Source organism: Rattus norvegicus, chromosome 3, assembly GCF_021556685.1.
Source record: "Rattus norvegicus strain SHRSP/BbbUtx chromosome 3, alternate assembly SHRSP_T2T, whole genome shotgun sequence".
Taxonomy (NCBI): Eukaryota; Metazoa; Chordata; class Mammalia; order Rodentia; family Muridae; genus Rattus; species Rattus norvegicus.
Window position 1 is genome coordinate 8615005 of NC_141536.1, and position 26266 is coordinate 8641270.

Sequence of the window (26266 nt, forward strand, 5' to 3'; positions counted from 1 at the left end):
ACAGTACTGCAGTGAACAGAGTACTGAGTAGATAAAGTAATGAATAGGTACAATACTGAAGGGGACACAGTAATGAAAAGATACAACACTGAAGTGGACAAAGTACTGAGAAGATGTAGTACTGAGTAAATACAGTACTGAAGTGGACACAGTACTGAGTAAATACAGTACTGATGCGAACACAATACTGAATAGATAAAGTACAATACTGAAGGGGACACAGTAATGAAAAGATACAGCACTGAAGTGGACATAGTACTGAGAAGATATAGTACTGAGTAAATACAGTACTGAAGTAGATACAGTGCTGAGTGGATAAAATACAGAGTAGTTACAGGACTGAGGTGAATAAAGGTAGAGGACTGGACTCTATACTTTTAAACCACCCCAAGTCTTAACTCTTTTGCCGGAGGATACAGATATTAACATCATGCATAACTCTAGAACTTTACAGCTCCTGGGCTCTACAATGCCAGATAGATAGTTCCAGAACTATCTCTGTGCTGGTCTTGGGCTCAGGGTTAAGTGTAGGTTTATCCTCATGTGATGAGATCTGTCCATGGCTCCCCCTCTGTGGAATAATCACCACCCATGCACTTCCAAGCTTAAGTCTAGTTTCTTGTTGCACACAACAGTTGGCTTGTTTTCCATAATGGAGGCCCCATTCTTGTGCATGCTCCTTCTTGTGCAACCCAAGGGCTGCTCACTTTTTAACAAGAGTCTTCACTCAAGAAGGCACCTAGTCATGGCTTTCTAGTCAGAGTAGCAATGTGGGACTTCCCTCCACCACCTACCTGAAAACCAATTACTGTTTCACCTAAAACCCCAAGCTGGATTTGAATTTATGGGGACTAGAGGCCTCTCCTGAGGGCAGAACTATGGACCCTCATCCTGTTTGCCTTTAGGAAGTGATTTTTGTTTTCTCTCCCCCTGCAAGTGGGCTGCTCAGCTTGCTTTTCCCTTAGTACACCTTCCTCTCACTCCCACCCCAACCAATGAGTTTCTTCCTGTACAATTTCATGAATTTCTGCAACCCTTTCTATGTGTTTCTTGGGGAAAAGTATGGGGTTTTTTGTTGTTAAATTTGGACTTTCTCATTTACTGATGTGCACAGAGGAAGCCTGCAATGTGCCATATCACATGAACATCTCAACTTCCTCAATTTTCCAGTGTGGGAGCCCAGCCCATTAAATGTATTGGGAAGAATATATTGGAGCAGCATGCAACTTAAGTGGCCTCCAGGCTTGTCTTGGTCCTCTGAAACCTCCTAAGCTGGGCCTCCACTGGCCACATTTCTCTCTGAATTTTTGGTTTTCCAATCTTTAATCAAAATGGCCCATCAAACTCTGTACAGCAACCTACTGATTCTATGGTCCACATCTCCAGTGTTTTCAACTTTTCTCACTCAACTTATTTCCAAAGACCTTAAAATCCCAAGGTCACATTGATCATAAACATTTATAATATTTTCTTTGAGTTCTTGCCAGATGGAGAGATATAATGAAAACCCAGGGACTTGTCTTGGGCTTGCTGCACAGACTCCTTTCAAAAGCCAAGTGAGGAACAAAACCAGAAAACTATGTTTGATTAATCTGTCTGGCAAGGACTTCCTGGAAACTGTGACTAGCCTTTGATAATAACCTTCTCCACTCACAATTTCTAAGAACCCTGGAATCTAAAAAGAGAACCAACCAGATCAGAAAGAACATCACAGTTTATCTTCCAGTTCAGGTCACTGATTTTTCTGACTTGTGTTTTATGCATGCTGATGGCATATGTGACATAAAGGATTCTTCATCTGGCTTCTGCTGTTGTACTTGGCCAGAGACCTCTGAGTATCATCTCTGTTCTGTGGATTTCACATTATGCCTCAGACAGAGGCTGTGACATTGAGTAGATGCTAGGGAGTAGCACAGGGACCTCTATTTCTTCCTTACTGAGTATCCCATCTACCCATGAAAGAACCCACAGATGAACAAATGTTTTCCACATATTGGGCTGGGTAGATTGAGAGTGGAGACTAGAGAGAAGATGATGCCTTGTTGTGTAGTCTAGTGAAGGGGGCCATAGGGCAGGGTTTCTGACTCCTCTTTCCTTTGCTTGTATTTTCTGTGCTGTCTGGGGAAAGCCTGCACTGGAAGTACATATTGTGGGCCAGTGAGAGGCAGCTTTACTCTGAGATGCACAGTGCTCCATCCAGATTGAGGAACACAGCTGGAAGTGCTTGTTCCAGCTAAGATCAGAAGTCATGCTCATGAAGACCTGGGTCACAACAGCCTGTTTTTATGCCTCTCTTTTCCAATTCCTTCAAAATCCTGGAATGTCAGACGTGCCCATGACCAGGAGTTTTTCATCTGTGGTGACTAGCACAGTGTAGAAAATATCACTGTCCAGTGAGTTATAAAGAAGATGTGCATTAAAGGTTTTCAGTGAGGGGAAATTATGCCATGTTGTAGTCTTAGTCAGGAGAAGGAGGGCTGGGGACATGGGGTACCATCCCCAATGCTAGATAAACTTCGGCAGTGCTGCATGCCTAAGATCACAGCATTTGGGAGGTGGGAGCAGATGAGGGCCAAAACTGTCCTAGAGAGCGTGTTCAGGCCAACATGGGATACATGACACCCTACAAAGTGTGCAATGAAGAAATGGGGTGAGATTCATGAGAGAAAGGACCAAGGTGAGAAGAGGAAGAGGAAAAAGAGGAGAGGTAGAAGAGATGAGAGAAAGGCAGGAGAGAAAAGAGAAAGAAGGGAGAAACAGAGAGACAAAGGGATGAATAAAAGAGCGAGGGATAAAAGAAAGAAAAATGAGAGAGAGTACCCTAAAACAAAACAGTCAGGTGACAAGAGCTTGTGGGAGGGTTGCTACCTAGGAAGGAATCTAAGGTGAAGAGGGCAGTGGGAACAGATTTGGGAAGCATAGCAATGTTCAGCTAGAGCATGACAGCACAGCAAAGTACCCACAATTGATGGGACGTGAGGTATCATTAGATACTGCCTGTATCTTTGGGGATTCCTGTCTGAGGACACCTGGTTCTGGTAGACAAACGTGGGCAAAACAGATGTCTGTCAGAATTCTTCCCAGCACACAGGATGTTCAAGACTGGGTATCGTCTCTCCTGATGGTGGTTCCTGCTATGTGCTGTGTTCTGGACTGTGCCTATTGAACTGCTATATAGAAAGGGGACAATCCTGGGCTTTGCCATGGACCTCAGTGGTGAGCTGCGAGGTGAGGAGGGGGCTGGCTGTATGTAACCCATTGATTCCTCACCATCTAGTTAAGTATTTATTGATCATAGAGCCACAAGTTCAGGGGCAGCAGGGCCAGGGCAGCTGGGTCCTGGAGTCCCTAGTGTTACTAGATCTGTGTGTTTGTGCATGTGTCCTGGTGAAGAGTGAGTAAGTTGGAAAATGTTTAGGGTCAGCTGGAAAGTCCTCATTTGACTATGCAAAGCTGAAGTGGAAGGACACTGAATGCAAATGACATTTCTGTCCCTTTATTGGGCCTCTTTTTTTCTACTGGCCTTGGCATTCCAGGACACAAGTGGTTGTGGACCTGGATTTTCAGGAGGTCAGTGGAGTCCAGGCCACTTGTGCAGAGAAGTGGAGAAAGGAAGCCATGGGGAGGAATCTCCAGGCTTTCCAGTGACCAGTAATCCTCCAGGGCTGGACAGATGGTGTGATAGAAGGGAGGGTGGGGCTGAACCTCCAGCTCTTAGCTGCTCATGTCAGGATCACTTTTGTTAGAAAAAATATTCTTGAATGTTTTTCCAGAAATGTGTGCTACCTGTGAAGAATACAAGGGAGTACAAAGTCCACTTTACTTTACTTTACTTTAGCTCCAGTTGTGACTGTGTTTCACCCCACCTGTGGGCCTGGACCTTACAATTTGATGCCATTGTCTAATTCCTAATCAGCACAATGGCTCTGGGCATGATAGACTCCACAGGCATGACCACCAGAGTTTTAGAAAGTTGGGAAGTTATGAAGTATTGACTCTTGATGACTAACTACATTAGATAGGAAAAACTCATTTATCACTCTCCACCCTGTGGCAAAATACATAAAACTACATTATCATTTTAACCATTTTTCTTTTCTCCTAAACAAAGAAATTAGATTTTTCTTATTTACTTTTATGTGTAATGTGTACATGAGTATGTGTAAAGGGTTCAGAAGGCAACTCTGTGGCGGCATTTCTCTCCTAACTCATGGGTTCTGGATCTCAGACTCAAGTTGTTAAGCATATGCAGGAAGGCTCTTCCTACTGAGCCATCTTACTGGCCAATCTGAACAATTTTAAATGGAAAGATTTAAACACATTCACACAAAGTGGAACCGCACCATAGTTTACTTGGCTCAATTTTGGGTGGGGAGGAAGTTCAGTGCTTCTAAATCAGGGATGGTCAGTGAGGCCCAACAGGCACCATGCTCTGATGTGGGTGCTTGCAGCTTTCTCATACTTTCATGGATCAGGGTGATTTAGTTTTTGGATGCAAATTTGGATGAGGTTGAGGCTCGGTCCAAAAAAATCTGTGCTTGAAACCTATGGGTTGGGCAGCCGGGGTGAAGGTGGGATGCCCCAGAGTGCTCTGGAGGAAGGGGAACAAAAGAAGCACCAGGTCAGTAAAATCAGAGGAGTGTGGAGGGCTGGATGCCCCTGGGCACCAGTTTGTACTCCACTGGGTCAGTCATGGTTGGTGGGTAAACTCTAAGAGGACAGAAGTTTGGAAAGTTTGGAAAGTATATACAGGTTTATAATTTGTTTTGATCACTTGAGAAACTACTAGATCAGCAAATGTACCAAGACACAGTGACCTGGCATTTGCTGAGTTGTAGCTCAGATACATAGAAATTATGAGGCACCAGGCAAAAGGGAAAAGGAAGGAGCTGTAGGAACAACAAAAAAGGTGTGCTGTGGCCTTGTAGAATCTTATCACTGGGGTGATGATCTAAGATTTATCCTGTAAAAGAGGATAAGTTTTTGTTATGGAATACAAAAGACATGTAAATAAGTACTTGGGAGGTATCAATAAATTCCTGGATTCCATATCTGAGTTGACCATTTACATTCCTTTTCTTATGTGATATGGAAGTAAGTTAAAAAGAGGTAATAAAGAATTTCAGACCTGACTGACTTGCATAGTAGTACCTCATGGGGAAGGTGGAGAAACAGGGAAATAAACTGGAAAACATTTAAAGATTTATTTTTATTTCAAAAAAAGGGGGGTAATAAAACTTTCAGATTAACATGCCAAACTTGTTTATCTTTTGAAGCTATGTAAAACCTGAACGCCTGTAGGAAATACAGGTATACTTAAAATATAAAGATATAATTAAGTCACAGTCAACTTTTTTAGTTTAATATTTTAAAAAGCTTTTTCACTCATTACACATGGCATGAGACTTAGCAGTGAGGATACCCATTAAGATTAGTTTAATCATTCCCCGAAGTAAGAAATTTCCATTGATCCATGTAAAGATTACTTATTGTTAACTATAGGCAGAGAAATGATAAACTTTTCTTATCATGATAGGCTAAAGTAATACTTAAAAACAGTTGTTTAAATCTTGTATGATAAAGGCTACTCCATAGAAGTGGCTGTGGATGAGGAAGACTTGGTTACAAAGGCCTCATAGGCTGCATGCAGGAGTTGTAGCAACTGCCATTTTACTGTTCCTCTTGCTATGGTGAAAATAGGAGGATTCAAAGAACCGTTTTTTATAACCTACATTGACTTTTTGCTATAGCAATACATTAAGATGTTACATTTCCTTCTTTTGTTGTTCACTGTTCAACACAAATTGGGGAATCAGTAAACCCTATGGTAGGAAAAGCACACATCTAAGTTGCATTACCAGGGAAGAATTTCTATAAGTTTGGAAACCCTAAACCAAATAGAGCATTTTAACTCCAAGTTTCAAGATGTGACAGTAAATAATCCTCATTTTTTCCCTAATCTTGGGAGCTTAGGTACCTTAATCTTACAGTCATATATTCACAGGAATGCCTGTGCCAAACAGCTATATAGGTTTTGCATGACTTTTATAACCTCTCTATTTTACCATCTCAGAAACCTTTTGTTTTTTAGACTAGCTGGTAATCAAAACTAATCAAAATAGAGGATGGTGACTGAGTAGACTATTTTTGTGGCCAAAAGTAAAAGTAATAAAAACATCAGCACCAGTATTGATAAGACCAGACAAAGTTTCATCACCTAAGTTGTTCCCCGGCACTGTGCTGTGAACACATGATATGACAATTTTCTGTACTTGGAATTCTCATTCTAAACTTCTGTGGTTCAAAATGTAGCAGCAGTTGTTGAAGAATAGAATGGTGTCAGTAGACACCAGTCCTTTTGCTGTGTCCTGGATTCCCACATTGAAAGCAAACTGTCCTAGCTGGTCTCAGTGTTTACTCATAATGTACGAAACTTGATTTTGTTGGCTTAGCTAACACATGTCTTTTTACTGCTTTCATAAGGCAAAGAAAGTCAATAAGAGATTCTGAAAAGTCCAGTATTGTTTTGAGTCTGAATAGGTTTCAGGCAGGTTTTGACATACTCACAGTGCAACCACAGAAATGTAAATTTTTTTCACATCAGACTCTTGACAACAAGCAGTGATGAAGGTTGTGGCAGCCACAAAAGAGGCACCCTTAACTATAAGAAACTAAGGATTGCAGCAAGGCTCTTCTCTGGAACCCTTTCTATCTGGGGTACTTCATGGAGGTGTTGTCCACTCAGTTAATTCTTTCTGGAAATGCCTTATCCAGATATGTGTCTTAGTTGATTCTAGATCTTGTCAAGGTGCCAGATAAGTTTAACTACCATGGTAGGGTTGGCAGGTTTTAAATGGTTGGATTTTGTGAATTCATTATGTACTTTGGATGATACTCTTTCATCAGATAATGTCTTTTGCATTCAGTTCATGGCTTGTCTTTTATTTGCCCCCTTGTTAGAGCAGAAAAGTATAATTTTAAGGAAAGTTAGTGCTTAGTCATTTCTTTCATGTATTTGCATTTGGTGTTGTATATAAAAAGTCATAGTAAAACTCTCATGGTCTCCATTTCCTCCTGAGCTATCCTCTAGTAACTGAATTACATGTAATTATGTGAGCTCCACTGAATTAACTTTTATGGAAGCTGGGCAGTGTCTTATTTGTTTGGCATGTGGATGTTAAACGGATCTGACACTCATTTCTCCACTTCTATAGACTCACTTCTTTGCTTAAGGAGTGGACTGATGAAATGTGCGGATCTATTCCTTAGCTTCCTATTTGGCTCCACTGACTATTTTTCTAGTTTTTCAAATACCATGCTGCCTCAGGTAGAATGAACTTTGGGCATTTTCTGTTATCACTGTTTTGGCTATCCTGGGGGATTTTAGTTACCCACAGAAAATTTAAATTCATTTATTTTTGTGCAGACACGGTGTCTTATCTTGAGCTGATACTAGACTCACTAAGTAGCCAAGAATGATCTTGAAATATTGATTTTCCTGCCTCCACCTACAGAGTGCTGAGATCAAACTCTGACTTTGAGCATGTTAGGAAAGCTACTCTATCAATCAAGATATATTCCCAGCTCTAAATTAGTCTTTTGTAGTCATAAAATAACTTTCTAGGGCTTTGATGGTTGTCTACCTACTATATCAAAGGCTGGGACAAGCAAGTATCTCCACAGCTTTGAGTCTTTCTGTATATAAAGTGTGATCTCTCTCTCCAAATGGGCCAAGTGATTGGAGGAGGGCGACTGAAGCCTTGGTATTTATTTGGTTGGTTTCCAGTTCTCTGGAAAGCAGGCCATATCTCAATCAGTTAATAGAAGAGTGAGGAACGGTTATGGGAGAAGTGACAGTTGATAGTGAGATATATTATGGCTGTAAGTCTCCAGGTTTCTGACACATAGTGTACTTCAATGTAATGCAAATCCAAGGCCATGAATCCTATGCCAAACAGAAGTGGGAAGATGAAAACATACCTGACACAGATCAGATGACAGGGAATAAGAAAATGAATTCAAACATTAATCAAAGTATGGGGGCACCAAAGTCCATCCTGCTCAACTCTGTTGCATCCAGGTTAGCAGAGGTGTGAAAATGTTCCTAACAGGCCTGGAAGCACCAACTGGAATGGGGGCACCTACTTCACTAGGTTCCTTGGTCACTCATCTCTCCTCTCCTCAGGATTTTATGTTGCTGATTGGCTCAGAGGCACCATCAAACATAGGAGAAAGCTGAGGTCTCCATTTGTAGGCTCTCCACAGTTGTTTAGGTGCATCCTGAGAATTTGAGTTGTAGGGAGTAGTTGGCTATGAGTGTGAAGTGTTACAACAGGGTCTGTGTACCTAGGGTCCGGGGGTACCTGGAAGAGAATGGGGGACAAGAGACACGAAGAAGGACGCCAAGACAAGAGTCTGATCAAGGCGACAATTTTATTTTTCTCCAAGGCTGAATTTATACCATAGCATGGGTAGCAGAGGGAGGGGGAAAGTAAGAAACATTTACTCAGGCCGAGGACACAATATTTGTGTGGTCAGGGAGTAGGCTGATGTTGACAGGTTGTCAGAAAGGTCACAGGTTTGTCATATTATTAGTCAACAGGACAACTTTATCATATTATTATTTTTCTTGACCACCAGATTTGTATTAGTCTTCTGCAGCTGGTTGGGGATTTTTCATGAACTTAGTCATACTTAATTTTAACATCAACAATGGAGGGCTTCAAGGGCATCGCTCCCAACAGGTCTGAGGATGATTCAGCAGCAACCTCTTAGAATGGGATGGTATTAATAGGTGGGGAATAGGGTTGTCCCTACATTGAAGGTGGGAGGGGCAGAGGTTCATGGCACCAGCCAAGGCTTCCTGGCCATTGAGCTGGGGTTCTGATGGTGGAACCTGTGTCTTAGGTTACATGGGCATTAGGAAGTCTGGCTTCCAGTGCATTTACTTACCAGCCAGCAAGCCACTCCAACTGCTGTTATGGGAGTTGGTGTCTTCCCATGGAAATTTAATTTCCAAGTCAAGCACATCACTGCAGATTATGACCTGGCTACAGAAAAATGGACCATCACCAAAGTCTGTGAAATCTACTAAAGATAAAACTGAAGTGGGTTGGAAACTAATGATGTTTTGTGGGACTATATTTCCTCCTGCTCTTTCATGGGATATATATCTATTAAGAAGTCTCCCTATAAGAGCAAATGCCAATTTGTCATAAATGTCTAACAGTTGTCAGCCACCACTACGGAGGTAGACCTTTGTCTTTCTCCACTTCCCAATTGAAACTGTTTGGTTTTTAATGTGCTGGCAGGTTGTGCTATTTGGCAGATGCATCAGCCCATGACATTCTGTATCTTGGTGTCCCTGTTTCCCAAGTAATTATTTATGGCGCTGCAGTAGGGAGAAAATACATGCATGTACCAACACAGGGTCTTCCTTTGCTCATCTTCAAGGAAAGATAAGCATTTCTCCTCCCCACACACTTCATAATCAGCTTAGTGTTAATAACAGGAGGACCCATTTCAGACACCACTGGTACAGTAATGTCTGACATTAACTTCAAAAACCTCAGATTCCAAATAACCCAGGATCTATCTATATTAGAAAAAAATAGATTGCCAAGCTAGAACAGGTGGCCGTGTTAGCTGAGGTGGATTTACAGTTTGGGAGAGTGTTGGACCTGCCCTAAACGGCACAAGGAGGTTACTTTACGTCTTTAGGGGAAAGTTGTTCTATGCAAACAGTTTGGAAATCATTAGCTATAATGTATGTGTTCTGGAAAAAAACCCTCCCATTCAGAAAGGAAAAAGGCCCTATAGGGAAAAACAAAAAGTTCCTGTTCTCATTCTCAGACATTGCCTAGCTAGTAACTCTGCTGTCAGACATTGTAAGGCCCTTCCCTTGTGCCTGGGAATTGGCTACTGCACCATCAATGCATTAACTTGATCTGTAAAATCCCTCTGAGGAGCTATTGCACTGGTGATCATTAAGTCCCAATATGAACAGGTACCCAGTACAGAATCAAGGATTAGATGCAGGGCACAACTCAAGGAGGGAATGTAATGGCTAATGTTATGTTTAAAAGTTCAAATTTTCGGTGTACAAGAGGTCTTTAAAGCGAAATTGAATTCCAAATGTTATGAGCTGTTGAGGGTTGATTCTTATACTTGCTTAGTCTTGTACAATTTTATCAAAACTGTTGTTCATGTAGAGTAATAGATTTTAAAGTCAACCTCTGTTTCTTTTCCTGTAATCAAAAGCTTGTTTTTCAAGACAGGACCTTCTGCTTGCATAAGAACAGAATGTAACTTTGTGTTCTTTACCTTTGTAAACACCATACTTAGGAGGCTGTGAGCTACATCCAAGAATCCAGAGACCCACATGTAGAGCTGGGACTAGGATATGAATAAAAGCCAATTTTTTGCTAAACTTTATTAATGATCACAGTAGTGAATGTCTGAATGACCCCAGAACATAGCACTAGGACTAAGAGTTTTTCATCTAATGGAGTGCTTTTTCAACTTTGCTAAATATTTGACCTTTTAATACAGTTTCTCATCTTGTGTGACCTCCAAACGTAAAATTATTTTCTTTCTACTTTACTAATAATTTACTACTCATATGAATTATATTGTAAATATTTTGGAGAGAGGTTTGCTAAAGGAATCTAAATTACAAGGTGTAGAAAGTATCACTAACCCGTGGCTTGTATAGTGGATGTGCATTCAAGGTTTTTAGTGTGGAACAATGATGCCATGTTGGAGTCAGGAGACAGAGGGCTGTCGACATAGGTTTCATCTCTAGTGCTGGACATACTTGGGGGTGGTGCTGCATGCCTGAGATCACAGAATTTGGGAAGTGGAAGCAGACAAGGGTCAAGACTGTTCTAAAGAATGTTTTCAGGCCAGCCTGGGAAGCATGACACCATGAAGCAATGGTAGAGATGAAGAAATGGGGTAAGAGAGATAAGAGGGTGGATAGAGATGAAAGGGAGGAAAAGGAGAGAGGAGAGGGAAGAGAGGTAGAAGGGAGAAAGACTAGGAAAGAGGGAAAGAGGAAGGAAGAGAGAGAGAGAGAGAGAGAGAGAGAGAGAGGAGGGAGGGAGGAAGGGAGGGGGAGAGGGAGGGAGGGAGGGGGAGAGAGAGAGGGGGAGAGAGAGAGAGGAGAGAGGAAGGGAGGGGGAGAGAGAGAGGGAGAGAGAGGGAGAGAGAGAGAGAGAGAGAGAGAGAGAGAGAGAGAGCCCCTAAAACAGAACAGTCGGGTGAGGAGAACTTGTGGGGGTGTTGCTAGCTTAGGAAGGAACCTAAGCTGAAATAAACATTGGGGACTGAATTGAGGACCGCAGCAAAGACAGGCTAGAGCATAACTTTACAATATAACCTGCAGTCCCTGTGTTAATAAGGTGTGGATTAGATACGGCCTGCATCCTTGGGGATACCTTCTGAGGATTCCTGGTTCCTGTAGGCACACCCAGGTAAATGTGTAGTGTGCCAGAGTTCTTCCCCACCCACAGGTGTTCAGAGCTGTGATTGTCTGTCCTGAGTGTGAGTCTGCTATGTGCCTGAGGTCTTGGCTGTGCTGTCCAACTTACTGCGCAGAAGAGGAACCATCCCGTGCCTTGCCATGGACCTCAGAGGTGAACTGAGGGGTGATAGGGGGCTGGCTACAGGTACCCTCCATTGATTGTTAACCAGCTGGGTTTGGGTTCCTTGCTGCTGGGTTGGGCTAGTGACTCAGTCTCCAGGACCAGACCAGCTGAGCTGACAGGAACCCTGAGGGTCCCTGGATCTGTGTGTTTGTACATGTGTAGTGACAAGAGGTGGGTAAGTGGGGCAGTTTATGCCATGCCACTGAAATGTTTCTCAGATGAGGGCATTGACAAGAAACAATGGTGGCAGTGGTTCCCCTGAGAGTGCACACTTACCAGAAAGAAGCTAAGTGAGGAAACGCATGCTCTTCCTGGACACCTCTATATCTGGGCTACCTTTTGTCCACCCAGTTAATACTTCCGGGAAATGCCTTCCCAAAGATGACTTAGTTGATTTTAGATTTTACCCTTTAGACTGTGAAGTTTAAGCACCACATTCAGGTTGGTAGGATTTATGTGGATGGATTTTATGAAGTCCATTTGGATGTTGGATTATAGTCCTTTATCAAATAATGTGTTTTGCAACCAGTACATTTCTTGTTTTTTTCTTTGCATTTATTATAGCAGAAAAATATTAATTCTAAAATAGGTAGCTTTAATTTTGTCTTCCATGTTCTGTTCTTTGTGTTGTATCTAAAAGGTCATCACCAAAACTCCCATGGTCTCCATTTCCTCCCAAGGTAGCCTATAGTAAGTGATTTGCATTTGAGTCTGTGAGCTGTGTGGAATTAACATTTATGAAGGCAGACCAGTGTCATACCTCTTTGTTTTGCATGATCATATTCAAGGAATCCAGTACAATCATGTATTCATTTTTTGGGTGGATGTATTTCTGTCTATTTCTGGGCTCTCTTTTCTGCTCCACCGTCCTGTTTGTGCAGTCTTTCAAATACCATGACACCTCAGCTGTGAGGCCCCAGACTTTATCCCTCCTCTTTGTGTTGGCTGTCCAGGGGACTTTGCTTCCCCCATATAAAATATAAAATTAGCCTTTTGTTCAGATGGAATGTCTTATCTCAGGCTGATGTAGAATTTATTAGGTCCTCAAAGATGATCTTGAAATCTTGACTTTCCTACCTTCAGCTGCAAATTGCCTGAATCAATCTCTTGCTGTGGGTAGAATAGGAAATCCACTTTACAAATGGAAACAAATGCCCAGTTCTAAATCAACCTTCTGATATTTAACAAAACAACTTGCTAGGATTTTTATAGTGCTTTATTGACTCTATATCGAAGGCTGAGATGGGGAGGTATCTTCACAGCCTTGAGTCTTCCTGCATATAAACTGTGGTGTCTCCCTCCTAAAGGCCCAAGTGATGTGAGGAGGGAGAATGGAACTATGGGAGAATGGAACTTGGCTGTTTTTCAGTTCCGTGGGGAGTGGACCAGCTAGCTCTCAACCAGGTACTGAAAGCCTATGGAGTTGCTAGGAGAGAAGTGAAGGTCGATGGTGAGATATGCTGGGGCCAAAAGGCTCCAGGTTTCTGGCACACAGTATATTTCTTCTTCTTCTTTTTATTTCTATGCCATGCAATACTGTGTCCATGGAGCCCATGCCTAGCAGAATGTGAGGATCAAGGCTTACGGCCATTACATGACAGAGGAGTAAGAAGGATGAATTAAATATTAATGAAGTTGTGGGGGGCACTAAACTCCATTCTGATCAACCCTGTCACCACCCCTAGGTGACTCTGTTCTCACCTACTACAAGTGAATTAGGAAAACACTTACAAGAAGCAGAAGTGGGAAGAGGTCTGGAACAGGCCTGGAAGCACTAGCTAGAATAGGACACCTGCTGGCAGCATGGTCCTTGTGCACTCACTCCTCCTACCTGCAAGGCATGGTGTCCCTGCCAGCCTACAGGCCCTATCAACCAGAGGACATATTCTAGGTCTTGGGACAGGACTGTGGGGCTGGTGATGCGGAGGGTGCTGCTCAGTCCTGCAACTAGAGTTTTAGTGCATAACCAACTGCTCGGATCTTGGAGAGAGCTAAGTTTCTAGATAGGAACTGCTCAGGATACTCTGGGTGAGACTAATGAGAAAAGGGCATGTGTGTGTGTTTGTGCCCAGAATAATGGTCTGGATCCCATAGGCAGGGAAGGAGGGGGCTTCTCAGCACCAGCCTGGTCCTATGGAGCAACCACCTTGGGTTTCCTTTTGGACCTTGGTCATTAGAAAGCTGTGGGCATCAGAGGATCTGTTTCTTGATGTATCCCTCCCAGCCTGCATCCTTGGGGAACACTGGACTTGGATGTTGCAGTGAAGAAGTGCGTCTCAAGCTAGAGTAGGTGCATCAGAGCGATAACAGAGATGCCACTGTGTGAGTGACCTCATGTGGGCAGTCATGCAGCACTGTCTGCTTCCCTTAAGGTTCTAGGCCTCAGGTACAGTTGATCTTCTTCATGCTCCTCTCTCTTTTCTTCTTCCACCTGGGTGGAAGCAGAGTCACAGGCAGCCTCCTGGACAAGGTGGTATCTGCAGGGAACTGGGAGCTACACAAAGAAAGGGAGAGGAACACAAGACATCCCTTCAGGTAGGGTGAGGACCTGCCCCTGCCCAAGGTGTATCAGGCAATTCTTCAAACAGTTTATCTCTTTGAGCACTTGACTTAGCTCCATTAATCCTTCCACTACTCCTGTTCTCCTAACATGGGGCATTTTGTATTTCTCCTTGTCCAGCTTCTACTTTTCATTATAGATATGCATTAGGGATTACTAAATCAATACTAGGCTGTCTTGTAATGTCCTATTATTCTACACCAGTAATCCAAATTGCTTCAACTGGACAAGGGCTGAAAACAGCCACATTCTTTGCCAAAATATCTCAAGAATGGTCCACAGGCCATTCCCCAATATTCTGCCCCTCTGAAACTTGAACTGGGCCTTCATAGTTTATATCACTCTCAGTTGCTGTCTTCCGTGCTCCTACTCAGATCCACATTAACCCGCCCCCTGTAAAGAGTCCAACCACTTTTCTAGTCCAAAGTTTCAGAGTTCTCATTCTTCCAATAAGCACCAGGATCAAGCCTGTCACAGCAATACCCTGTTCCCCGGTGTCAACTTCTGTCTTAGTCACTGTTCTATTCCTGTGAAGAGATACTGTGACCATAGCAACTCTTATAAAAGAACGCATTTCATTGGGGGCTTCAGAGCCTTATAGTCCATTATCACCATGGTGACACCCGTGGCACTGGAGCAGTATCTGAGGGCTACATCCTCATGCCTAGGCAGTATGAGAGAGAGAAAGAGAGAGAGAAAGAGAGAGAGAGAGAGAGAGAGAGAGAGAGAGAGAGAGAGAGAGAGAGAGAGAAATTGGACCTTAAATGGGATTTTGAACCCTTAAATCCCATATCTAGTGACACACATCCTCCAATAAGGCCACACCTACTCTAATGGGAGCACTCCTCCTAAATGTTCTCAAATAATGCCCCTCCATGGTGACTAAGCATTCAAATGTATGAGTCTATTTGGGTCATTCTTATCTAAACTACCCCAGTTCATTTTCACAGATATGATTTTAATATTCACATATGTCCCTCTACTCTCAACTCAGACCCATACCCTTGTAGGGTGATAGGGTAACTTCTTTCTTATCTTGAGGAATAGGATTTTATCATTTTTGTTGGATGGGTGGTGCTGGACAGATGATGGAACCTCTTATGGCAAAGCATAGGCTGAAAAAATACTGACATACAATATGGAGTCACTCAGAGCAGGACACAGTCCTGCTGATTCCAACAGTCAGAGTGTTAGTGCTCAGTCAGCCATGGTATCCTTAGGCTCACTGATATCTCAGTACCGCTTTAGAGTGTGAAGGGGTGAGGAGCTCCCGTGTTGCTATGGGAAAGGTTTTGGAGAGGTGGTAAGAGTGAATGGGGTTGGCGTGACATAACTTCACTCCCTGCTCCTGTCATTGGGAATGCTTTCCTAGGCTCTTCTCTGTCTTTTCTTTATCCTTCAACCCTGTCCTTCACTTGTCACCTTTTTTCCTTTCAATATATGTTAACAGTTATTATACAGTAAAGCATATAGAGTATACAATTTGATAACCATTGATGTCTTTGACCGGGTTTTCAGTCAAGATAAGGAACAAACCAGTTTCTCAGTTCCTATGGCCTCAGGTCAGAGACTAGTTGTTTTAGGTGTTCTTGGATATGCACAGGACCTGGTACTCTGCAGTGGATATCCATTCCCTTCAGACACCAGTTCAGGATCTGGCCCATGTCAAGAGAAGACATCATGACATTTGACATCAAGACAAATGGTTTAAAAATTAACGTGTTCAGGTTATTTGAAACACTTGTCCATAAGCCACTCCCATTGTTTAATTTTATTTTTTTATTGGATATATTTCTTTATTTACATTTCAAATGTTATTCCCTTTCCTGGTTACCTGTCCATAAGTCCCCTATCCTCTTGGCCTCCTCCATAAGGGTATTTCCCCCTCCCATCAACACCACCTTACAATGCCTCCCGACATTCCCCTGCACTGTAGGTCCAACATAGGCAGGACCAAGGACTGGTGCCTCAACAAGTCTATTCACTACTACATATGTAGTTGGAGCCAAAGGTCAGTTCATGTAAAGACTTTGGGTAGTTGTTTAGTCCCTGGAAGCTCTGATTGGTTGGCATTGTTGATCTTATAGTGTTGTAAACCCCTTTAGCTCTTTCAATTCTTCCTCTATTTCACCCAAAGGGGGTCCTGCTCTCAATTCAGTGGTTTGCTGCGAGTGAATCTCTGTATTTGACATGCTCTGGTTGTCTCTCAGGAGAGATCTAAATCCGGTCCCTTTCAGAATGCACTTCTTTTTTTTCTCTCCATCTTTATTAACTTGGGTATTTCTTGTTTACACTTCAAATATTATTCCCTTTCCCAGTTTCCTGTCCATTAGCCCCCTAACCCCTCTCCTTTCCCTTCTATATGGGTGTTTCCCCTCCCCAACCACCACCCATTACAACCCCAAACAATCCCCTACACTGAGGGTCCAGCCTTGGCAGGACCAAGGGCTTCCCCTTCCACTGGTGCCCCAACAAAGCTATTCACTGCTACCTATGCAGTTGGAGCTCAGGGTCAGTCCATGTATAGTCTTTTTTTTAATCTTTATTAACTTGAGTATTTCTTATTTACATTTTTTTTATTAACTTGAGTATTTCTTATATACATTTCGAGTGTTATTCCCTTTCCCGGTTTCCGGGCAAACATCCCCCTCCCCCCTCCCCTTCCTTATGGGTGTTCCCCTCCCAACCCTCCCACCATTGCCGCCCTCCCCCCATAGACTAGTTCACTGGGGGTTCAGTCTTAGCAGGACCCAGGGCTTCCCCTTCCACTGGTGCTCTTACTAGTATATTCATTGCTACCTATGGGGTCAGAGTCCAGGGTCAGTCCATGTATAGTCTTTAGGTAGTGGCTTAGTCCCTGGAAGCTCTGGTTGCTTGGCATTGTTGTACTTTTGGGGTCTCGAGCCCCTTCAAGCTCTTCCAGTTCTTTCTCTGATTCCTTCAATAGGGGACCTATTCTCAGTTCAGTGGTTTGCTGCTGGCATTCGCCTCTGTATTTGCTGTATTCTGGCTGTGTCTCTCAGGAGCGATCTACATCCGGCTCCTGTCGGTCTGCACTTCTTTGCTTCATCCATCTAGTCCAATTGGGTGGCTGTATATGTATGGGCCAAATGTGGGACAGGCTCTGAATGTGTGTTCCTTCAGTCTCTGTTTTAATCTTTGCCTCTCCCTTCCCTGCCAAGGGTATTCTTTTTCCTCATTTAAAGAAGGAGTGAAGCATTCACATTTTGATCATCCGTCTTGAGTTTCGTTTGTTCTAGCGATCTAGGGTAATTCAAGCATTTGGGCTAATAGCCACTTATCAATGAGTGCATACCATGTATGTCTTTCTGTGATTGGGTTAGTTCACTCAGGATGATATTTTCCAGTTCCAACCATTTGCCTACGAATTTCATAAACTCGTTGTTTTTGATAGCTGAGTAATATTCCATTGTGTAGACGTACCACATTTTCTGTATCCATTCCTCTGTTGAAGGGCATCTGGGTTCTTTCCATTTTCTGGCTATTATAAATAAGGCTGCGATGAACATAGTGGAGCACGTGTCTCTTTTATATGTTGAGGCATCTTTTGGGTATATGCCCAAGAGAGGTATAGCTGGATCCTCAGGCAGTTCAATGTCCAATTTTCTGAGGAACCTCCAGACTGATTTCCAGAATGGTTTTACCAGTCTGCAATCCCACCAACAATGGAGGAGTGTTCCTCTTTCTCCACATCCTCGCCAGCATCTGCTGTCACCTGAGTTTTTGATCTTAGCCAATCGCACTGGTGTGAGGTGAAATCTCAGGGTTGTTTTGATTTGCATTTCCCTTATGACTAAAGATGTTGAACATTTCTTTAGGTGTTTCTCAGCCATTTGGCATTCCTCAGCTGTGAATTCTTTGTTAAGCTCTGAACCCCATTTTTTAATAGGGTTGTTTGTTTCCCTGCGGTCTAACTTCTTGAGTTCTTTGTATATTTTGGATATAAGGCCTCTATCTGTTGTAGGGTTGGTAAAGATCTTTTCCCAATCTGTTGGTTGCCGTTTTGTCCTAACCACAGTGTCCTTTGCCTTACAGAAGCTTTGCAGTTTTATGAGATCCCATTTGTCAATTCTTGATCTTAGAGCATAAGCCATTGGTGTTTTGTTCAGGAAATTTTTTCCAGTGCCCATGTGTTCCAGATGCTTCCCTAGTTTTTCTTCTATTAGTTTGAGTGTGTCTGGTTTGATGTGGAGGTCCTTGATCCACTTGGACTTAAGCTTTGTACAGGGTGATAAGCATGGATCGATCTGCATTCTTCTACATGTTGCCCCCCAGTTGAACCAGCACCATTTGCTGAAAATGCTATCTTTTTTCCATTGGATGGTTTTGGCTCCTTTGTCAAAAATCAAGTGACCATAGGTGTGTGGGTTCATTTCTGGGTCTTCAATTCTATTCCATTGGTCTATCTGTCTGTCTCTGTACCAATACCATGCAGTTTTTATCACTATTGCTCTGTAATACTGCTTGAGTTCAGGGATAGTGATTCCCCCTGAAGTCCTTTTATTGTTGAGGATAGCTTTAGCTATCCTGGGTTTTTTGTTATTCCAGATGAATTTGCAAATTGTTCTGTCTAACTCTTTGAAGAATTGGATTGGTATTTTGATGGGGATTGCATTGAATCTGTAGATTGCTTTTGGTAAAATGGCCATTTTTACTATATTAATCCTGCCAATCCATGAGCATGGGAGATCTTTCCATCTTCTGAGGTCTTCTTCAATTTCTTTCTTCAGTGTCTTGAAGTTCTTATTGTACAGATCTTTTACTTGCTTGGTTAAATTCACACCGAGGTACTTTATATTATTTGGGTCTATTATGAAGGGTGTCGTTTCCCTAATTTCTTTCTCGGCTTGTTTCTCTTTTGTATAGAGGAAGGCAACTGATTTATTTGAGTTAATTTTATACCCAGCCACTTTGCTGAAGTTGTTTATCAGCTTTAGTAGTTCTCTGGTGGAACTTTTGGGATCACTTAAATATACTATCATATCATCTGCAAATAGTGATATTTTGACCTCTTCTTTTCCGATCTGTATCCCTTTGATCTCCTTTTGTTGTCTGATTGCTCTGGCTAGAACTTCAAGAACTATATTGAATAAGTAGGGAGAGAGTGGGCAGCCTTGTCTACTCCCTGATTTTAGTGGGATTGCTTCAAGTTTCTCTCCATTTAGTTTAATGTTAGCAACTGGTTTGCTGTATATGGCTTTTACTATGTTTAGGTATGGGCCTTGAATTCCTATTCTTTCCAGGACTTTTATCATGAAGGGGTGTTGAATTTTGTCAAATGCTTTCTCAGCATCTAATGAAATGATCATGTGGTTCTGTTCTTTCAGTTTGTTTATATAATGGATCACGTTGATGGTTTTCCGTATATTAAACCATCCCTGCATGCCTGGGATGAAGCCTACTTGATCATGGTGGATGATTGTTTTGATGTGCTCTTGAATTCGGTTTGCCAGAATTTTATTGAGTATTTTTGCGTCGATATTCATAAGGGAAATTGGTCTGAAGTTCTCTTTCTTTGTTGTGTCTTTGTGTGGTTTAGGTATAAGAGTAATTGTAGCTTCGTAGAAGGAATTCGGTAGGGCTCCATCTGTTTCAATTTTGTGGAATAGTTTGGATAATATTGGTATGAGGTCTTCTATGAAGGTTTGATAGAATTCTGCACTAAACCCATCTGGACCTGGGCTCTTTTTGGTTGGGAGACCTTTAATGACTGCTTCTATTTCCTTAGGAGTTATGGGGTTGTTTAACTGGTTTATCTGTTCCTGATTTAACTTTGATACCTGGTATCTGTCTAGGAAATTGTCCATTTCCTGAAGATTTTCAAATTTTGTTGAATATAGGTTTTTATAGTAAGATCTGATGATTTTTTGAATTTCCTCTGAATCTGTAGTTATGTCTCCCTTTTCATTTCTGATTTTGTTAATTTGGACGCACTCTCTGTGTCCTCTCGTTAGTCTGGCTAAGGGTTTATCTATCTTGTTGATTTTCTCAAAGAACCAACTTTTGGTCCTGTTGATTCTTTCTATGGTCCTTTTTGTTTCTACTTGGTTGATTTCAGCTCTGAGTTTGATTATTTCCTGCCTTCTACTCCTCCTGGGTGTATTTGCTTCTTTTTGTTCTAGAGCTTTTAGGTGTGCTGTCAAGCTGCTGACATATGCTCTTTCCTGTTTCTTTCTGCAGGCACTCAACGCTATGAGTTTTCCTCTTAGCACAGCTTTCATTGTGTCCCATAAGTTTGAGTATGTTGTATCTTCATTTTCATTAAATTCTAAAAAGTTTTTAATTTCTTTCTTTATTTCTTCCTTGACCAGGTTATCATTGAGTAGAGCATTGTTCAATTTCCACGTATATGTGGGCATTCTTCCCTTATTGTTATTGAAGACCAGTTTTAGGCCGTGGTGGTCCGATAGCACGCATGGGATTATTTCTATCTTTCTGTACTTGTTGAGGCCCGTTTTTTGACCAATTATATGGTCAATTTTGGAGAAAGTACCATGAGGAGCTGAGAAGAAGGTATATCCTTTTGCTTTAGGATAGAATGTTCTATAAATATCCGTTAAGTCCATTTGGCTCATGACTTCTCTTAGTCTGTCGACATCACTGTTTAATTTCTGTTTCCATGATCTGTCCATTGATGAGAGTGGGGTGTTAAAATCTCCCACTATTATTGTGTGAGGTGCAATGTGTGTTTTGAGCTTTAGTAAGGTTTCTTTTACGTATGTAGGTGCCCTTGTATTTGGGGCATAGATATTTAGGATTGAGAGTTCATCTTGGTGGATTTTTCCTTTGATGAATATGAAGTGTCCTTCCTTATCTTTTTTGATGACTTTTAGTTGGAAATTGATTTTATTTGATATTAGAATGGCTACTCCAGCTTGCTTCTTCTGACCATTTGCTTGGAAAGTTGTTTTCCAGCCTTTCACTCTGAGGTAGTGTCTGTCTTTGTCTCTGAGGTGTGTTTCCTGTAGGCAGCAGAATGCAGGGTCCTCGTTGCGTATCCAGTTTGTTAATCTATGTCTTTTTATTGGGGAGTTGAGGCCATTGATATTGAGAGATATTAAGGAATAGTGATTATTGTTTCCCTTTATATTCATATTTGGATGTGAGGTTATGTTTGTGTGCTTTCATTCTCTTTGTTTTGTTGCCAAGACGATTAGTTTCTTGCTTCTTCTAGGGTATAGCTTGCCTCCTTATGTTGGGCTTTATCATTTATTATCCTTTGTAGTGCTGGATTTGTAGAAAGATATTGTGTAAATTTGGTTTTGTCATGGAATATCTTGGTTTCTCCATCAATGTTAATTGAGAGTTTTGCTGGATACAGTAACCTGGGCTGGCATTTGTGTTCTCTTAGGGTCTGTATGACATCAGTCCAGGATCTTCTGGCCTTCATAGTTTCTGGCGAGAAGTCTGGTGTGATTCTGATAGGTCTCCCTTTATATGTTACTTGACCTTTTTCCCTTACTGCTTTTAATATTCTTTCTTTATTTTGTGCGTTTGGTGTTTTGACAATTATGTGACGGGAGGTGTTTCTTTTCTGGTCCAATCTATTTGGAGTTCTGTAGGCTTCTTGTATGCCTATGGGTATCTCTTTTTTTAGGTTAGGGAAGTTTTCTTCTATGATTTTGTTGAAAATATTTACTGGTCCTTTGAGCTGGGAGTCTTCACTCTCTTCTATACCTATTATCCTTAGGTTTGATCTTCTCATTGAGTCCTGGATTTCCTGTATGTTTTGGACCAGTAGCTTTTTCCGCTTTACATTATCTTTGACAGTTGAGTCAATGATTTCTATGGAATCTTCTGCTCCTGAGATTCTCTCTTCCATCTCTTGTATTCTGTTGGTGAAGCTTGTATCTACAGCTCCTTGTCTCTTCTTTTGGTTTTCTATATCCAGGGTTGTTTCCATGTGTTCTTTCTTGATTGCTTCTATTTCCATTTTTAATTCCTTCATCTGTTTGATTGTGTTTTCCTGGAATTCTTTCAGGGATTTTTGCCATTCCTCTCTGTAGGCTTCAACTTGTTTATTAATGATTTCCTGTGTTTCCCTAAGTGTGTTCATGTCTTTCTTGAAGTCCTCCAGCATCATGATCAAATATGATTTTGAAACTAGATCTTGCTTTTCTGGTGTGTTTGGATATTCCATGTTTGTTTTGGTGGGAGAATTGGGCTCCGATGATGGCATGCAGTCTTGGTTTCTGTTGCTTGGGTTCCTGCGCTTGCCTCTCGCCATCAGATTATCTCTAGTGTTACTTTGTTCTGCTATTTCTGACAGTGGGTAGACTGACCTATAAGCCTGTGTGTCAGGATTGCTGTAGACCTGTTTTCCTCTCTTTCAGTCAGTTATGGGGACAGTGTGTTCTGCTTTCGGGCGTGTAGTTTTTCCTCTCTACAGGTCTTCAGCTGTTCCTGTGGGCCTGTGTCTTGAGTTCACCAGGCAGCTTTCTTGCAGCAGAAAATTTGGTCTTACCTGTGGTCCCGAGGCTCAGGTTCGCTCGTGGGGTGCTGCCCAGGGGCTCTCTGCATTGGCAGCAACCAGGAAGACCTGTGCCGCCCCTTCCGGGAGCTTCAGTGCACCAGGGTTCCAGATGGTCTTTGGCTTTTTCCTCTGGCGTCCGAGATGTGTGTGCAGGGAGCAGTCTCTTCTGGTTTCCCAGGCTTGTCTGCCTCTCTGAAGGTTTAGCTCTCCCTCCCACGGGATTTGGGTGCAGAGAACTGTTTATCCGGTCTGTTTCTTTCAGGATCCGGCGGTGTCTCAGGCGCAGAAGTCCTGCTGCTCCTGGGCCCTCCCCCACGGGAGCCCAGAGGCCTTATACAGTTTCCTCTTGGGCCAGGGATGTGGGCAGGGGTGAGCAGTGTTGGTGGTCTCTTCCGCTCTGCAGCCTCAGGAGTGCCCACCTGACCAGGCGGTTGGGTCTCTCTCTCACCGGGTCTGGGAGCAGAGAGCTGCTGCGGGCCGGGATCTTATTTACATTTTGATTATTATTCCCTTTCCTGGTTTCCGGGCCAACATCCCCCTAACCCCTCCCCCTCCCCTTCTATATTGGTGTTCCCCTCCCCATCCTCCCCCCATTACCACCCTCCCCCAACAATCACGTTCACTGGGGGTTCAGTCTTGGCAGGACCAAGGGCCAGAGTTTTTGATCTTAGCCACTCTGACTGGTGTGAGGTGGAATCTCAGGATTGTTTTGATTTGCATTTCCCTTATGACTAAAGATTTTGAACATTTCTTTAGGTGCTTCTCAGCCATTCGGCATTCCTCAGCTGGGAATTCTTTGTTTAGCTCTGAACTCCATTTTCTAATAGGGTTATTTGACTCCCTGCAGTCTAACTTCTTGAATTCTTTGTATATTTTGGATATAAGCCCTCTATCAGTTGTAGGTTTGGTAAAGATCTTTTCCCAATCTCTTGGTTGCTGTTTTGTCCTAACAGTAGTGTCCTTTGCCTTACAGAACTTTTCTAGCTTTATGAGATCCCATTTGTCCATTCTTGACGTTAGAACATAAGCCATTGGTGTGTTCTTCAGGAAATTTTCTCCAGTGCCCATGTGTTCGTGATGCGTACCCACTTTTTCTTCTATTAGGTTGAGTGTATCTGGTTTGATGTGGAGGTCCTTGATCCACTTGGACTTTAGCTTTGTACAGGGTTTTAAGAATGGATCAATCTACTGCCTGAGGATCCAGCTATACCTCTCTTGGGTATAGACCCAAAAGATGCCCCAACATATAAAAAAGACACGTGCTCCACTATGTTCATCGCAGCCTTATTTATAATAGCCAGAAGCTGGAAAGAACCCAGATGCCCTTCAACAGAGGAATGGATACAGAAAATGTGGTACATCTACACAATGGAATATTACTCAGCTATCAAAAACAACGAGTGTATGAAATTCGTAGGCAAATGGTTGGAACTGGAAAATATCATCCTGAGTGAGGTAACCCAATCACAGAAAGACATACATGGTATGCACTCACTGATAAGTGGCTATTAGCCCAAATGCTTGAATTACCCTAGATGCCTAGAACAAATGAAACTCAAGACGGATGATCAAAATGTGAATGCTTCACTCCTTCTTTAAAAGCGGAACAAGAATACCCTTGGCAGGGAAGAGAGAGGCAAAGATTAAAACAGACACAGAAGGAACACCCATTCAGAGCCTGCCCCACATGTGGCCCATACATATACAGCCATCCAATTAGACAATATGGATGAAGCAAAGAAGTGCAGGCTGATAGGAGCTGGATGTAGATCGCTCCTGAGAGACACAGTCAGAATAGAGCAAATACAGAGGCGAATGCCAGCAGCAAACCACTGAACTGAGAACAGGACCCCCGTTGAAGGAATCAGAGAAAGAACTGGAAGAGCTTGAAGGGGCTCGAGACCCCATATGAACAACAATGCCAAGCAACCAGAGCTTCCAGGGACTAAGCCACTACCTAAAGACTATACATGGACTGACCCTGGACTCTGACCTCATAGGTAGCAATGAATATCCTAGTAAGAGCACCAGTGGAAGGGGAAGCCCTGGGTCCTGCTAAGACTGAACCCCCAGTGAACTAGATTGTTGGGGGGAGGGTGGCAATGGGGGGAGGATGGGGAGGGGAACACCCATACAGAAGGGGAGGGGGAGGGATTAGGGGGATGTTTGCCCGGAAACCGGGAAAGGGAATAACACTCGAAATGTAAATAAGAAATACTCAAGTTAATAATAATAATAATAATAAAAAGAATGGATCAATCTGCATTCTTCTGCATGCTGACCTCTAAAGTGTGATTTTTAATCTAAATCTTACTTTTTCAGTGTGTTTGGATATCCAATGTTTTCTTTGGTGGAAAATTGCGCTCTGATGACGGCAAGTAGTCTTGGTTTATCTTGCTTAGGTTCCTATGCTTGCCTCTCACCACGTCTCTGGTGTTAGATGTCTTACTGTTTCTGACAGTGGCTTGACCCTCCTGTAGGCCTCTGTGTCAGCACTCCTGTAGAACTGTTTTCCTGTTTTCTTTCAGCAGTTTCTGGGAACAGGTGCTTTTCTTCCAGGTGTGTAGGCACTCCTGGTGACTGTCTTTCAGCTCTTGGTGCAGGCAGGAATCTGGCGGATCCTGCCCCTGACCTCTCTTAGATCCTTGTGCCCAGGGGGCACAGCTGGCACTAGGGAATTTCCTCTTGGTACAGAAATGTGGGCAGAGGGTAGTCTCCTCTGATTTCTCAGGAGTGTCTGCACTTCTGAGGTTCCAGATCCCTCCCCCACGAATTTAGGTGCAGGGAGCTGTTTGACTAGTTCAGTTCAGTTCTGGGCACAAACCAGAACCACAGCTACCTGCACCAAAATATATTCCTGTGTCCAGAGGCACTATGCAGTTTCCTCTTGGTCCACGGATACAGGCAAAGGTTGGCAGAAGTGGCAGTCTGTCCTGAGGTCTCAGAATGTTCCGCCCTTCTGGGTGTTCAGCTCTCTGCCCCAGGGGATTTGGGTGCAGGGAGCTGTGGGATGGGCTCAGTTATGTTTAATATCTATTCGCAGTGAAATTTGTTGAACACTCTTTGGTATGAGCAAGCTAGACACCAGGAAGTATGCCTGCCACAGTGAGCAGGAATAGGACATAGGCTTGGAGACACCAGTCTCCAGGTAAGTATGAGACCTGGTGTGTGGGAATCTAGGATATAAGTGTGCCATGAGAAGAACAATTGTAGGGAAGTCCCTGCTCCAGACACTGGTGCAGTGTGCTTGGAGGTATAGAGGAATTTCACCAGAGAATGTAAGCCTGGGGTTTACACACAGTGATGGCTGGTGAGTTGTTGGGCATGGGTGCTATGTGGAATAGCTTCTTAAAAAGCGCTAGCTCCTGAAAAGCTGACCAACTTAGAGTTCTGGGAAGTGGCTGCTTGTTGGATATTCATCTCTGCACTAGGTGTCCTCAGTACTTGACAAGAATGCTTATTGAATATTGTGCAAGCAATCATGTTGTGAGGAGCCTGATTTTCCAGAGCCTGTCTGAACACACTTAGCAACTCTTCATTCCATGTAGAAGTAGTGATTCATGC

The 26266-nt window shown here is 42.8% G+C and overlaps 1 protein-coding gene across 33 annotated transcripts in view; it reads left to right on the forward strand.

Annotated features, from left to right (window-relative positions):
• Abo3 (histo-blood group ABO system transferase 3) overlaps positions 1-26266 on the forward strand; it is a 126028-nt gene that overhangs the window by 83113 nt on the left and 16649 nt on the right. For 2 of the 33 annotated variants that reach the window (XM_087654353.1, XM_087654341.1), the window contains exon 1: positions 11394-11636. The exons of 13 other annotated variants lie outside the window; for them this stretch is intronic. Coding sequence is in view for 3 of the 20 variants with exons in the window: in XM_087654324.1 (XP_087510450.1) it covers positions 16116-16219; positions 25025-25076 (156 nt within the window). In the remaining 17 variants the exon portion in view is untranslated. 33 annotated transcript variants of the gene reach the window in all.